A 15,932-nucleotide genomic window follows, 5' to 3' on the forward strand; every position below is an offset into this window, starting at 1 on the left:
TTTGAGGCAGTTTCTGCCTGTCCTGGATCTCATTATGTAGATGAGGTTGACTTCAAACTCACAGAAGATCCTTCTACTTCTGTCTCCCAAGTGCTGGGATTAAGGCCATGCACCACCATGCAACTCTGTTTTAAGGAAAGACTAACACTGCAAATGTCACTGTTGTGGCTGGACAAACCTGCTGGTGCTTGTCGGCTTGGGGAGCCCTATGACCCCTCCTATGACCCACAGTGCAGCCGTGCTCACACACTGTTCAACATCAGAATTTCTTACACACAGACCCCATTGCTACTCTTCTTCCAAAATCTTATTGGAAAACTTGTCACTTGTTTATAGGTCAGAGACAAGCCCGAACACATCAGGGATAGCCATTCTAAAACATCTAGCTGCTGCCGTAGGCCAGTACTTCTCTACTCAAGGTTTCATTCTGTTCAGAGGGCTGGAGCCGTGACTCAGTCTTGAGTACCTGCTGTGCAGGCATGGACACCCGTGTTTGATCCTGAGAGCCCACATAGAGACTGAATTAGGCAGTGCATATCTGTAACCCCAGATAGTGGCAGAGACAAGCTCCTTAGAGCTCACTGGCCAGCCCTTCTAACCAATCAGTGGGCTCAGGACTAGTGAGCAACCTTGGCTCAGACAGTATGGTGAACAGCAACAGAGGAACACACCCAACTGCAACATCTCCCCTGCACATGCACTGCACACAACCCTATACACATGAGTGCTTATACACACACGTACCCAAAGTAACAAACATCTAAAGGGAAAGGAAGAGCAAGCACATGCTGGCCTGCGACACACACCTGCCATCCCACCAAGAGGAGGAGGCAGGAGGCATGCTGGCCTTTTGTTGTGACACCTGCACAACACTGCACAGGTCTCAGCCAAGATTAGCATTTTCTCTCTCTAGATGTGCCTTCCGCAGAGATCTCAGGGAGCTTCCTGACTTTGCTCTTCTGCTGAACCTGCTTTTTACTTCCTATTCTGCCAGGTCGGCTGTAACCCCAATGAGGATGTGGCCATCTTTGCTGTTGACTCGCTGCGGCAACTCTCCATGAAGTTTTTGGAGAAGGGAGAATTAGCCAACTTCCGATTTCAGAAGGATTTTCTGAGGCCGTTTGAGCATATTATGAAGAAAAACAGGTAGTGCACACCATTGTGAAGACCTGGGTCTCATTCCCTGTCGGTGTCCAAAGTCCCTCACCATTAACTCTATGATGCACTCTCTCTGTCTTCTTGGTGGTGGTGTTAAGTAAATGGATAAAACTCCTTTTATCAATACAGTTGAAGGAATTGGGATTATCTTAGAACCTGCTTAGAATGTCTGCAGTCCTGGATCAATCCCCAGCGTGTATCTCCCCCACAGACACAAACACACACAGAGATACACACACACACACACACACACACACACACACACACACACACACACACACACACACACACACGTGCGTGCACACATCTCCAAGAAATTTGAAAATTCTGTGAAGAAAACAGCCAGGAATCCTGTTTTGTGAGGTTTTGAATGTAGGACGTCAACCATTCTTTGCTGCAAGTCGCCTCTTTGGGGGCTTTCTCTTTCTCGGAAGGGCTTCGGTGTGGCCAGTGAACACCGGCCTGTGCAGCCTGCTCTCCCCACTTGTGAGAGAACAGTTTCCCAGGACTGTGTGGCTTCCTAGCTTTGCAGGCGTGTGTGCGAGTTGTCACAGGCATTCAGGCAGTGCGTGTCTAACCTTGCTGCTTCGCAGGGATTGAGCCGTTTACCTTCTCACCACATATAATTAAATTTAAAATACTGCATCTCCAGTCCTTATCGTGTGCTTAGCATGAACATATGCCTTGCCTCAGAGATTTGGTAGCATGGCGACTCTCTGACTAAAATGAGGGCAGGGCAGAAAAGCTAACAGAGTGACTTCAGCCACAGGCAGTGTATTGTTGTTGAGCAAGAAGTCAGAGATGGGGCATGGAAAAATGGCTCAGTGGTTAAGAGCACCGACTGCTCTTCCAGAGGTCCCGAGTTCAAATCCCAGCAGCCACATGGTGCCTCACAACCATCTGTAATGGGATCTGATGCCCTCTTCTGGGGTGTCTGAAGACAGCAACAGTGTACTGTACATACATAAAATAAATACATCTTTAAAAAAAAAAGTCAGAGATAGCCAGCCCCAACTCTGGCTCCACAGCCTAAATCCTTATAAACGCAGATCCCTCCATTCTGTGGTTCTGCTTGACATGGAGTAGTGTTTTCTCTTGACCTTATGGTTGCAGGGTGGTCATTCTGGTTCCAGAGTGGGATAGGGTGAGAGCTGAGCTAACTGAGTATGCACTAAGATGTGCTTTTAAACTTAGGTTTCTAATGTGCTGAGGGGCGGAGTGTCTCTATCTTCCCACCCTCCCACCTCTCACCAGGTCCCCAACCATCCGGGACATGGTCATCCGCTGCATTGCCCAGATGGTGAGCTCCCAGGCAGCCAACATCCGCTCAGGCTGGAAGAACATCTTTGCTGTGTTCCACCAGGCCGCCTCTGACCACGATGGGAACATTGTGGAGCTGGCCTTCCAGACCACCGGCCACATTGTCTGTAAGTGTCTCAGTCCCCCTGTCTGACATCCCACTTGAAGTCCAGCTGGGGCCTCTTCTTACTTGTCTAGCTTACTATTGTGGGGACTCCCTGGCTCAAGTTCTGCTGTGATGGGCGGGGTTGAAAGCACTTGGCACGTGTTCATCTTTACAGCAGTCCAGTGAGTGGAATACAGTCAGCTCTCCGTCCTTTGAAGTTTCATGCCAGCTCACGAAAGGTAGACCCAACCCCACCACCGTCCTCTGCTTTTGTGGTCTTTTGAGAACACAGGAGTATGTAGACCAGCAGAAACCCAAGTCACCAAGATACACTGAACTGAGGTAGACCAACGTGGCTTCCCATCACGATATATAGGGGTCCTTTCTGCAGTCTGCTATGTGCCACGGTGTTCACCTTTTCACACTTTCTGTTGTGATTTCACTTTGAAAATGTCCCGAGCACGACGATGAGGCCGGAGTACATATTGATGTGTCTTGTAGGGAAAGACAAGCTTGCTGCAGGCAGGAGCTGCGGTGCTATTGGCTGTTGGTTTAGTGCTGATGTCTTAACTGCCTGTTAACAAGGCATCAAGAACACAGACAGGCTCTTGGCCCCTGGTTGATGAGAATGACAGGCTCATAGGAAGCTTCTATTCCTCCTGGGAGCAGATGTTAAACATTCCATAGTTGTGTTCGTGGACATTGTAAACAGAAGTACTGAGATTTTCTTTCCTCCATTTTATCGAAGGAAGATGTCAGCTGTGAGAAGCGTTCTCCAGCAGCCGTGATGTGATTGGATTCATGAAGGCAGTTGTCCCTAACCTCCATTTCTAAACCTTGCTGACTTTTGCCTCCTTAGCAACCATCTTCCAGCACCACTTCCCTGCGGCCATCGACTCCTTCCAGGACGCTGTGAAGTGCTTGTCTGAGTTTGCCTGCAACGCAGCTTTCCCGGACACCAGTATGGAGGCCATCCGGCTCATCCGCTTCTGTGGGAAATACGTCTCAGAGAGGCCACGGGTGTGTTTCCCATCTTTGCTTCAGTGGGTAGGCCAGAAAGTCATGGGGTCAAAACTACTGACAAAACTCTTCCCACTGGCACTGGGTGCGTGTGCCTCAAACTTAAGGCAATTCTCCTGCCTCAGTCTGCTGAGTACTGGGATTCCAGGTATTTACCATTATACCTGGCAGTTGTTCATAGTGAGCTTTTTTCCACAGACTGTCCTCCTAAAAGGTGACAGTATCCTAGCTGTTGTGTTTAGACAGAAAGGTCAAGAAGCTAGATGTTCCTTATGAGAGTAAGGAAACAGTCGGTCAGTCCTTGGTGGTGAAGAATGTTTGTGCCTTTCAGAGGACCTGAGTTTGGTCCCAGCACCGCCCACATTTTATAGCTCTCAGCTGCTGTCTCCAGCTCCAGGGCTCAGACAGCTGCCTCTGCAAGCTCGCTCATGCTCATGTGCACAGGAACCAGGAGTGGAGGTGCACACTCAGCACTCAGGCAGGGGCAGGTGGATCTCTGAGAGTTCGAGGTCTGCCTGCTCTACAGAGTGAGTTCCAGGACAGCCAGAGTTATATAAATGAGACCTTTTCTTTAAAAAGGAAAAAAGTCTCCATTTTAAGAAATAGTATGTTGGGCTGGAGAGATGGCTCAGCAGTTAAGAGCACTGACTGCTCTTCGAGAGGTCCTGAGTTCAATTCCCAGCAACCACATGGTGGCTCACAACCATCTGTAATGGGATCTGATGCCCTCTTCTGGTGTGTCTGAAGACAGTGACAGTGTACTCACATACATAAAATAAATAAACATTAAAAAAAAAGATCTATTTCATTGTTAAAAAAAAAAAGAAAGAAAGAAATAGTATGTTGCCACTGTGACACACCAAGAAGTCACCGTTCCAAATTGCATCTGTGGGCTGGCCATGGAGCTTTGTGGACAGAGCTTCGCATGCACAGAGCCCACCCTCCACCCACCCTCTACAAAAGGAAAAAAGAAAAGAGAAAGGAAGGAAGAAGACACCCGTCTGCTTCTGAAGGTGTTTGGGTTTTTCTTATATGTCTCATCTTTCTGGGTGAGACTTGTAAACCGTTAAGGGATGGTTCTAAAGCACTGAATGTTGGGAATGCAGCCAGTTAGCTACAGTGGTCTAGACAGGCATTGAGTATTCTTCATAGGCTTGAGAAGAGTGTCTGGTGAGGTGGCTGGCCCTGTAACAGCTCTTTGGGATGTGGTGACTTCGAGATTCTGTATTGCATGGGCACTTAGATCTGTAAGGCATTTCCTGTCTTACTCCTCACAGCAATCTTTCTGTTTTAAAACCAGACATTGCCATCCATATGACACAGCTGAGAAAGCAGAGTTCAGAATCCCTTGGTAGAGCATGTGTGTAGCAAGCACAGTGCTCTGGGTTCCATTGGCACCACAGACAGACCTGCTTCCCAGGGGAGGGCAGATGAGTACCTCCATCCTTCACTGGAGTGCAGAGAGAGTGCCTCCTGTTCGTAACCAGAGTCAGTGAGGAGACTCCAGCACCACTTCAGCAGTGTTTGCAGACATCTACTTGAAGTGGAGCCTTGCACCAGGCCGTGGAGAGCCTCCCTGGCCCAGCTACATAATGGGCAACCATTGGGTGTCAGTGCCTGTGCCCAGGCAGCTTGTCAGTCAAGTGGGCCATAGCAAGCACTCAGTGACTAGTAGCACTCAGTGACTAGTAGCACTCAGTGACTAGTAGCTGCTGCTACTGAGTGGTGTCCCGCAGTCATTTCTGGAAACAAGGAGTTCTGAGTGCTTGGTTAGCAGCCTTTGGTCACCAGCATGTTTCTTAATATAATACTCTGCCCCAGGCTCTTGTGAGCTGGCTCACTCTGCTCCATAGGGCCATGGGGATCACACCTTCAGTGGGCAGGGGGTGTCTCTCTCAGTCTCCGGGATTTCCCCTTCTGTACTGCTGAAGAGAGACTGCCTTTCGGGTCCTCCTGCCTGCTCAGGCTACATGTGACACATGGCTTTCGTTTCAGGTACTGCAGGAGTACACAAGCGATGACATGAATGTGGCTCCTGGTGACAGGGTGTGGGTCAGAGGCTGGTTCCCCATCCTCTTTGAGCTCTCCTGCATCATTAACAGGTGCAAGTTAGATGTGCGCACAAGGTAACGTCCCCAGGGAGCTGGACATGGGTACTAAAATGAGTTACTTCTTGCCCCACCCCCAGGCTCACACGTCCCCCTCACCCCCCTTTGCCTCCGTCTCAGTTTGGTGTTTTCTTCCTCACTTGCTCTCCTTACTTTTCCTCCAGGGGACTGACAGTCATGTTCGAGATCATGAAGAGCTATGGCCACACCTTTGCAAAGCACTGGTGGCAGGACCTATTCAGAATTGTGTTTCGGATTTTTGACAACATGAAACTCCCTGAGCAACAGTCGGAGGTTGGTGATAATTACAGCATGGCTATGAGAGGATGTCATGTGCATATGGCCTATAAGTGGATGTCATGTGCATATGGCCTATGAGTGGGTGTCATGGACTCAAGGCCTGGCTATGAGTGGATGTTGTGGACTCAAGGCCTGGCTGGCCTCCTTCCTAGGGTTGCCAAATAGCAGGAGTTTGAAACACATAACCACTTTAGGTGTTTTTGTAATCGTATAGAAGTTCTATATGTGAACAGAAGCACTGTCCTTAGACCTGTGTCAGCTAGTTTGGGGAGATTCCTTTATGGGAAAAGGGAGAGGAAGTACCTCATGGTTTGCCTGCCTGGCCCTGAACACTGCCTGCCAGCCCTGCAGGCTCATGGCTGCTCCTCTTCTGTGTTTCACACTCTCTGCCCCTAAGGACACATGCCAGAGTGATAGCGACAGCAGAGACACATGGACAAGACAAGCACAGCCCCTCCTCTTTTTTCTTTTCTTTTCTTTTTGTTTTTTTTAAGACAGAGTTTTTCTGAGTAGCCCTGGCTGACCTGGAACTTAATTTGTAGACCAGGCTGGCCTCAGACTCATAGATGCCCACGTCCCACTGCCTCCTGAGTGCTGAGATTGCAGGCGTGTGCCAGCACCACCTAACTGGCCCTTATTAAAGTACTATTTCAGGAGCACCGTTTCCCCTCTCACCAGCATAAAAATAACATGCACTAGATGAACTATTCTGGATACACAGAGTTCACACCTCTACCACACAGAAACTGAAACTCCCACTGTGTTGTGTTCTACCTAAGCCATGTGTCCTGTTCTTTAATGTTAGAGTAGATTTTTCTTCATCATAAAATAGATAAATAGTCATTTCAGAGAAATGCTTGGCTAGCATGCAGGAAGCATGTGGTACACACGTGTAATCCAGCTCCAGGGTTTTGTTTTTGCAACACCCAACCCCCAGCACTGGCTTTTCACATAGATTCTAGAGGTTGAATTCAGTCCTCATGCTTGCTGGGCAAGAACTTTCCCCAGGTAGGCCACCTCCTCAGCTCTGAGGTGATACTTCTGGAAAATCACTTGTACTTGGGTCCTCATTTCTTGAGGACAGGAAGCCTGTGGGCCTTACCTGTGCACTCATGTCCGCACACCAAGCTCCTTGCTTGTCTGTCGCAGACTGTGGGGGCTCCTGTCTCTCCACACCACTCCGGCCCTTTGACTTTAGTTTCAGTGCTCTGCACCTGCAGAGGCGCTTCCTGGGTGACCAGGTCACGTGCGTCCTGCCACCACAGATCACCATGCTCTTCCTATTGTGACCTGGCTTTTTGTCCTGTGTCATTGGCCTTTTCCCAATTGCTTCCTCTTCTGTTTGTTGAATGGCTGGATTTGGTTGGTTTTTTATTTGTGTGTGTGTGTTTGATACGGGATCTCGTCTTCTAGCCTGGGTGAGCCCGGAAGTCACTTTGTAGCTGTTGCTTTTTCTTTGGTATTTATATTTTTATTTAGGTTTTGTGTGTGTGTGTGTGTGTGTGTGTGTGTTGGCGGGCATATAGGGGAGGGTCCTGTTGAGACAGGGTTTTTTTCTGTGTAATAGCCCTGACTGTCCTCCATATATAGATCAGGCTAGCCTCAAACTCGAAATTCTGCCTGCTTCTGCCTCACAGATGCTGGTATTAAGGAAGTGCGCCACCAATGTCCTCTAACTGTTCCCACATTCTCCCTGCATACCTGACTTTGTTCTTTCTCTTTGTCTTAAAACACACACACACACACACACACACATACACACACACACACACACACACACACACACAATCAAAACAAACAAGTAAAAGACCAAAAAGACACACACACACAACAAAAAAATCAAAACAAAACACAAAGTCCACCAAAAAAGCCAGGGAGTCTACTCCATGTTGGCCTGCACTGAGTAACTCCCAGACCCGGTGTCTCTACTGAGGAAAGCAGATTTACCCTTTCCTGGCAGCTGTCAATTGCAAATGGCTTCTTGGTCAGGGGTTGGACCCTGTTGGCCAGCAACTGTGCTGGTCTTTACTTAAGCTCTTAAGTTACCAGGTCTTCAGTTTTGTTTCCTTCTGGCATTTATTTTGAGAACCCTGTTTAGTGACACTTCCCTTTTCTGTGACTGTGGAAAAATTTTTATATTTCTCTGGTCCTTTTATGCAGTCATTTTTCAAAAAAGTGTGTGTGTGTGCATGTGTGTATGTGTTTGTGTGTATGTGCATGTGTGTGTGTGTGAATGTATGTGTGAATGTGTGTGTATATGTGTGTGTGAATGTTTGTGTATATGTGTGTATGTGCATGTGTGTATGTGTGAATGTGTGTGTATATGTGTGTGTGAATGTGTGTGTATATGTGTGTGTGAGTGTGTATGTGTGTGTGAGTGTGTGTGTGTGAGTGTGAGTGAGTGTGTGCACACATATAGGCCAGGATAAGGTGTTGGGTGACCTCCTCTTTCATATTCCATTATTACATTGAGTCAGGCCTCCTGGTGAATGTGAGACTCCCATTTTCTCGACTTGGCAAGCCCCAGTACTATATCGCCTTCAGCCCTTCCCACAGACAGGGGTGACAGGTCACAGACATGGGTGACAGGAACCTGGGATGACAAGCTTGTTACAGGGTGTGGGATCTGAGACTCCAGCTCTCGTGATTGCCTGCAAGTGCTCTCCCAGCCATTTTCTAGCCCTGTATGCAGCTGTCTTTATTTCCACAGCTTATTTTAAGGGACAGTTTATAGCACTTGTGAGTCTACAGTGCAGGTATCACACACATGTGCAGTTTTCAGAGTATGAATGTCATGGTGGTGGACATCTTCGTAAACATTTGCTCACACTCCCTTACAAGAGTAGCCATCTTACCCCAGAGATGTTGGTTTTGAAGATTCGTCTTTTTTTCCTTTCAGAAATCAGAGTGGATGACGACCACCTGCAATCACGCACTGTATGCTATTTGTGACGTATTCACCCAGTTCTACGAGGCTTTGCATGAAGTGCTTCTCTCCGATGTGTTTGCACAGCTGCAGTGGTGCGTGAAGCAAGGTATTCATTAAGTGGGGGGAGGAGGCAGCATTTCCTTTTACAGAGTCTTTATGAGAGACTCTGCTTCTGTCTATCAAAGTATAAATACAGTGCCAAGGGACACTATACAATCTAATCCACTAGTCCCTTCCTTCCCAGGTTGGTTTATAAAGCACATTTTAAAGATGGATTTTGTCATTTTTGTTTTAAAAAGTGAGACACTTCTGTGCTTTCAAGGTTTTTTAATTAATTTATTTTATGTCTAGACTTCACTTTCCCCCTCCCTTTTCTCCTCCCAGCCCATGTCTTCCATCCCTCCGTGTGTTCATGTGCTGTTCCTGTAATTCCCTTCTTGCAAGTTTAGTGTTTGTAATTTTTTGTAATAAACTCTTTTTAAAGGTCTTTGGAGTTACTATTACCAGCTTCATCATCAGTGGACATTTTGTTTGAGTGGTTGTGTGTTCATGTTAGTGTGTATCGGATAAAGACCAGGGACCCCTCAGACCTGGATCCCATTTTGGCCTAGGGCAAAGTTAAGTTTATTTTGAAAAGCGACTCCTTTTCATTTTCTCTCTGTGTAGCCCTGGCTGTACTGGACTTGATTTGTAGACTGGACTGGCCTCAGAGTTACAGGGACTCGCCTACCTCTGCATCCCAGGGCCTGGGGTCAAAGGTGTGTGCCACTGTGCCCGTCTGGCAAAAAAATGACTTGAGTTTTAAAGGAAGCAGCAAATAATTGTACTATTTTGAGAGCAAAAATTGTTAAGGTAGTTAGTAATTAAATCAGAAACACTACTTTTATGCATCTTATGCCATTTCCTTTGTGTGAGCAACAAAATACCCCTACCCTCAGCAGAACTGACTGAATCATTGTACTTCTTAAAAAAGTTTTTTTTTTTAATTGTATGTGCATGGGTATTCTTTCTACATGTGTGTCTGTGCACCATGTGTGTACCAGATGTCCACGAAGGCCAGAAGAGATCCCCTGAGATGGCGTCCTTCCGCTCTAACAGTTGACTCTTCATAGCCTGGCTTCATTAAAGCTTACGGACTCCAGCTGCGACCCCCGCCTCACAGTGTCAGATAGAGACCGTGGCCTGCAGATAGGGTGTGTTTGGTTGGTATCAGGACAGCAGGTCAAGTTTAACATTGACTCTTGCAGATAACGAGCAGTTGGCCCGCTCGGGTACGAATTGCTTAGAGAACCTAGTGATATCCAATGGAGAGAAGTTCAGCCCTGCTGTCTGGGATGAAACCTGCAATTGCATGTTGGATATTTTCAGAACCACCATCCCACATGTGTAAGTGCTAAGGCGTGTGGGGTGTGGCCGTGCGACCAGGGGCTGTATACTGCCAGGCTCCCTGGTGCAGTGAACCCTGATCTCCGTTTTCTCTCCTGTTCTTTAAGTTTGCTGACGTGGAGACCTGCGGGGATGGAGGAGGAGGTGTCAGATAGACATCTGGTAGGTTCCTTTATTCTCTTTTCCTATCTCAATAATGCTCGTCAGCCTAGGCTCGGAAGACAGCTCAGTGGGTAAAGGGGTTGCCACCCAGCCCAGTACTCTAGACCCACATGGTGCAGAAAGGGAAGTTGACCCCCACAGGCACCAGGCTGCCTCCTGCCCCACCCCAATACATAAAATAAGCAAATAAGAATGTAATTAAAACATCAGTCATCCTGTGTGTTTTGAAGCTTTATTATGGGAATGAAAAGTTTACTTAATCTAAAATTAATGTGCCTGCTGGGTGTGAGGGAAGCACATCTTTGCCCCCAGCACTTAGATCTCTGAGTTCTAGGCCAGCCAGGGACTACATAGTGAGCCTCTGTGCCCCAAGAGAATTAATAGGCTTTTATCATTTCCCACAAAGTACAGAAAGCGTTTTTTAAAATAGTCTCCTGTGGGCAGTAGTAGCATACCTTTAATCCCAGCACTCAGAAGGCAGAGGTAGGTGGGTTTCTATGAGTTCAAGGCCAGCCTTGTCTAAAGAACAAGTTTCAGGACAGTCAAAGTTAGCCTGTCTCAAAACAAAACAAAATAAAAAGAATATGGGGCTGGGCTATAAAGGTGGTTCAGTGATTAAGAGCACTGACTGCAGGGTTGGGGATTTAGCTCAGTGGTAGAGCGCTTGCCTAGCAAGCGCAAGGTCCGGGGTTCGGTCCCCAGCTCTGAAAAAAAAGAAAAAAAAAGAAGAAAAAAAAAAAAAAGCACTGATTGCTCTTCCAGAGGTCCTAAGTTCAATTCCCAGCAACCCCATGGTGGCTCACAACCATCTGTAATGGGATCTGATGCCCTTTTCTGGTGTGTCTGGAGACAGCTACAGTGTACTCACATATAATAAATAAATAAACTTAAGAAAAAAATTAGGGCTTAAACTTGAAGATGGGTAAAGTCAAAATTTATTCTATTTTTATTCTTGAAGTTTTTGAAAATTGTGTGCATGTGTGTGATGTGTGTGCGGTATGTATGGTGTGTGTGCATGTGTGGTGTGTGTGTGGGGGCGTGGGGTGTGTATGTATTGTAGTGTGTGTATGGTGTGTGTGGTATGTGTACATATCTGTGGTGTGTATGTGTTGTGATGTGCGTGCGTGTGTGTGTGTGTGTGTGTGTGTGTGTGTGTGTGTGTGTGTGTGTGTGTGGTGTAGGTCAGAAGATAGCTAAAGGAGTTGATTCTAGGCATCACCATGTTGGATCCAGGAATGACCTTAGGTCATCATACATAGTGGCAAGTGCTTTTATCTACTGAGCCATGGAAAGTAAAGCAAGGTATTTAAACATCTGGTTTTGCTGAGTAAGGTGGTACTCGCCTTTAGTACTCACCTCCCAGCACTCAGGCGGCAAGGGCAAATGGATCTCTGCAAGTTCAAGCCCAGCCTGATCTACGGAGTGATTATGACAGCCAGGACTACAGAGTGGGAACCTTGTCTCCCAAACCCTAAAAATAAACAAACATTTTCTTTCTTTCTTTTTTTTTTTTTTTTAAGATTTTATTTATTATGTATACAGCGTTCCACCTGCATGTACACGTGCAGGCCAGAAGAGGGCATCAGATCTCATTACAGATGGTTGTGAGCCACCATGTGGTTGCTGGGAATTGAACTCATGACCTCTGGAAGAGCAGACAGTACTCTCTTTTTTTTTTTTTTTTTTTCTTTTCTTTTCGGAGCTGGGGACCGAGGCCTTGTGCTTGCTAGGCAAGCGCTCTACCACTGAGCTAAATCCCCAACCCCACTGAGCTAAATCCCCAACCCCACTGAGCTAAATCCCCAACCCCAGACAGTACTCTTAACCTCTGAGCCATCTCTCCAGCCTCCCATTTTCTTCTTTCTTAATTCTGTCTGTGTGTGTGTGTGTGTGTGTGTGTGTGTGTGTGTGTGTGTGTGTGAGAGAGACAGAGACAGAGACAGAGACAGAGACAGAGAGACAGAGAGAGAATGAGACAGAGAGAATGAGAACATGCCTGCTTTGGTACACTTGTGGAGTAAGTTCTTTGTTTCCATCACATGGGTCCTAGGGATCAGATTTGGGTCATGAGGCCCAGCAGCAGGCCTTTATTTACCTGCTGTGCCGTCTTGTCAGCCTTTCCTTTTTTCTTAGAAAAGACAGCATTTAATTAAGGTTGGCTCACAGGTTCAGAGGTTCAGTCCATTATCATCAAGGCAGGGCGTCCAGGGAGACATGGCGCTGAAGGAGCTGAGAGTTCTACATCTTGTTCCAAAGGGAACCCAACACTTTTTTTTAATTGTTTTTATGTTTTCATTTTAATATCAGTAGAAGAAAAAAAAAAACAGCTACAACATTGCTGATTTAATTTTGAACTTGACCTAATTTTTATCTGTTACACTCAGGCCTGGTGGTGATGGCGCACACCTTTAATCACAGCGCTCAGGAGGCAGGGGCAGGTGGATCTCATGAGTTCGAGGCCAGCCTGCTCTACAGTGAGTTCTAAGACAGCCAAAGCCATCTTGAGAGAACACAGAGAAACCCTGTTTGGGGTCGGGGAGGTAGAAAGAAAGACAGAAAGAGAGAGAAGAAAGGAAAGAAATCTGCCACACTCATCTCTGTAATGTGTAGAGAAATGTTTGAATAGGAGAATGTGAAATTTTAACTGAATTTAATATGGAGCCCTGATGTTGAGAGTAGCATCTGCACTGGACCCAGAAGAGCAGTAAACATCGTCATTCTTTTCTGGTTTGCATTAGGACGTGGACCTGGACCGCCAGTCTTTAAGCAGCATAGACAGAAACGCCTCGGAGAGAGGACAGAGCCAGCTGTCTAACCCCACTGATGACAGCTGGAAGGGAGCACCGTATGCAAGTAAGACCTTTTGCTCTGGGTGCATTTTCAGTATTTTAGTTGACAGCACAGTTATGTGTCTCACGTATTGGAAATCACAGAGCTGCCAGCTGGATACATCTTCCTCCCCGCTTCTCTCTCCTGTGCCACAGTGTGCCAGGCTCTCTCTGAAGTCACTTCATCCATGCGCCTGCAAATGCATGCATATACACAATTCACAAACGCACCAGCACACACACGCCCCTCTCCTTTATGCCAGTTATGGGGTAGTGTGCACTACCCGCTTGTCACTCAGTGCATCGTTAGCCATCGATACATGAAGGTTACACATCCTTTCACACTGTTGCCTGCTGTCCAACAGACGCATCTTTGTTTAAATGGGTCTTAATGATGGACACTTCGTTTGTGACTCTCACCCTTGGGTACTGTTCTTCATGACATAGTTTATTACACGTCATTAGTTAGAAAATTCCTAGAAATTAACTAGCACTGGGGTGGGGGTAAGAAGAGGGTTTGATATTTTGACAGATGTTTCCAAATTGCCACCTGCTAGGGTTACATTTGTTTGCATCATCTTTGGAAATATCTCAATAAAATCATATGTCTTCGGAATGATTTTCTGTTTTAAATTGATTGACTGGAACCTTTTTCCATGTGCACGAGAGCCCACTGTGCGTCTGTCACACCCACCTGGGGCTGTGGGTGCTCTGCAAACCAGTCCTAGCTATTTCTCTGGTTTATCTCTTAATGTTGCTCATGGAGAGTTTTACTCTCACTTTCTGAAAAGTAGCTTTAAGAACTGGAATGTGGACTGGAAAGATGGCTCAGTAGTTAAGAGCACTGGCCACTCTTCAGAGATCCTAGATTCCCAGCACCAACAAGGTGGTCCACACCCATCTATAATCAGTCCCATGGGATCCAGTTCCTTCTTCTGGTATGCAGACTTCCATGTAGACATCACACCCACACACATGAAATAAACAAATTTTTGAAAAAAAAGAACTGGCCTTGGCGTAGAGCACCATGATGCGTGCCTTATTCCTAGCAGGTGGATTTCTGGGTCTGATGCCTCTCCCTGATCTGTACAGCCAGTTCCAGGCCATCCTGGGCTGCACTGTCAGACCCTGTGATGTGATGTGCCAGGCACTGTCATTCATTCTTCTACTGGCCTTTGAAGAAGCCACTTTGATTTGAATGGCAGGTGCCATAATTCACCAATGTGTAGTAGACAGGCCACACGCACGTGCTTTCGGCAGATGGAGGAGTCAGAACTTCCAAGTGTTATGTTCTGTCTGAAGGGGGGCCCCATCCTTTTGTCTTCAGGACAGCCCCAGCACAGTAGGGTAAAGGGGAGGGTGACCACTGCTACCTTCCAAAGAAGTAAAAGTCACCTTGAAATCCATTAAAAGGCTCTTGGGACTGAGGTACTGTCCTTGGGAATCTGCTCACAGCCAGTCCCTCCGCATTCGGGGAGAAGGGTGTCTGATTTCCATCACCCTAGCTAGGTCATTAGTTGGGCAGGGTCAGGTATAAATCCCTTCCAGTAGGAGAATACTCAGGGCAGCAGCTAGATGTCATCTGGAGAGGCATTTTGAACCGGAGCTACTGCTGGGCCTCCAGCTAACAGTTCTTTCTCCTGCCTTCCTAACCTTACCTCGCTTCCGAGCCCCACGTCTTTATACAATTTCTTTTTAAGTCTAGCTGGCCTGAAACTGCAGTCGCCCCATTCTGCCTCAGCCTCCAGAGTGAAATGGCCACCGTACTCTGGCTATGTAGTGTGGATGTTTGTGTGTGTGTTTGAGACAAGGCCTCTCTCTGTAGTCCTGGCTGTCCTGGAGCTCGCTCTTTAGATCAGGTTGACTTGGATCTCACAGAGTTCCGTTTGCCTGTGCTTCCCAAATGCTGGAATTAGAAGTGTGCCATCACTCCTGGCTAATTTCAAAGTTAAAATTCATTTGGGGGCTGGAGAGATGACTCAGCAGTTAAGAGCACTGGCTGCTCTCATAGAGGACCTGAGTTTGATTCTCATTTCTGCAAGACTTCAGTCCTGGTGTCCTCTGAGCGCCAGGCACACACATGGGACAGACATACATGCAGGCAAAACAATCATACATTCAACAACAAACACTATTCTAGGTGTTGCTGGAGACTGAACCAATGAATTCTCAAGCCAGGAAAACATTCTAGCACAGAACTGAATCCTCAACCCCTCAAAAGTGGAAACATTCTGCATAGAGGATTGTTCTGTGCTTGTAGACTGTTGCACCCATGTTTAAAGATAGAACACAGTTGCTTTCTCTTTTCCTGTCCCTAGAGCTGACTGTTGAACTCCCCCACCATCTTAGTTCTCTCTCGTGCACTGGGAGAAAGTCTTTCACTTTACCATAGTGGATCACAAATCAGCTGGCACTTGAGTTTCCTAAAGCCCTGGAGCTGGAGACACAGGGGTAGACGGAGTCAGTCTTCAGTTGCAGATGTCATTGTGGATGTGAACAGGGAAGGCAGGATAAAGAACTGTGACCAATGAAAGCTTCACCACCCCACAGAGTACCTCCTCATACCTTCTCCAGGAGTGCGAATCAAATCCAGACCCTCATGGGTGCAAGTCCCCTAAAGAGTAGGTGTAGAGAAA

General features: G+C 47.0%; 1 protein-coding gene across 3 annotated transcripts in view; it reads left to right on the forward strand.

The window, feature by feature from the left end:
- The window catches only part of Arfgef2 (ADP ribosylation factor guanine nucleotide exchange factor 2), an 86,141-nt gene that overhangs the window by 57,534 nt on the left and 12,675 nt on the right, over positions 1-15,932 (forward strand). For 2 of the 3 annotated variants that reach the window (XM_006235640.5, NM_181083.2), the window contains 9 exon segments: positions 995-1,146; positions 2,413-2,585; positions 3,423-3,583; positions 5,579-5,709; positions 5,856-5,985; positions 8,891-9,026; positions 10,168-10,306; positions 10,414-10,468; positions 13,207-13,321. In XM_006235640.5, coding sequence (XP_006235702.1) covers positions 995-1,146; positions 2,413-2,585; positions 3,423-3,583; positions 5,579-5,709; positions 5,856-5,985; positions 8,891-9,026; positions 10,168-10,306; positions 10,414-10,468; positions 13,207-13,321 — 1,192 coding nt within the window. 3 annotated transcript variants of the gene reach the window in all.

Source organism: Rattus norvegicus, chromosome 3 (assembly GCF_036323735.1).
Source record: "Rattus norvegicus strain BN/NHsdMcwi chromosome 3, GRCr8, whole genome shotgun sequence".
Taxonomy (NCBI): Eukaryota; Metazoa; Chordata; class Mammalia; order Rodentia; family Muridae; genus Rattus; species Rattus norvegicus.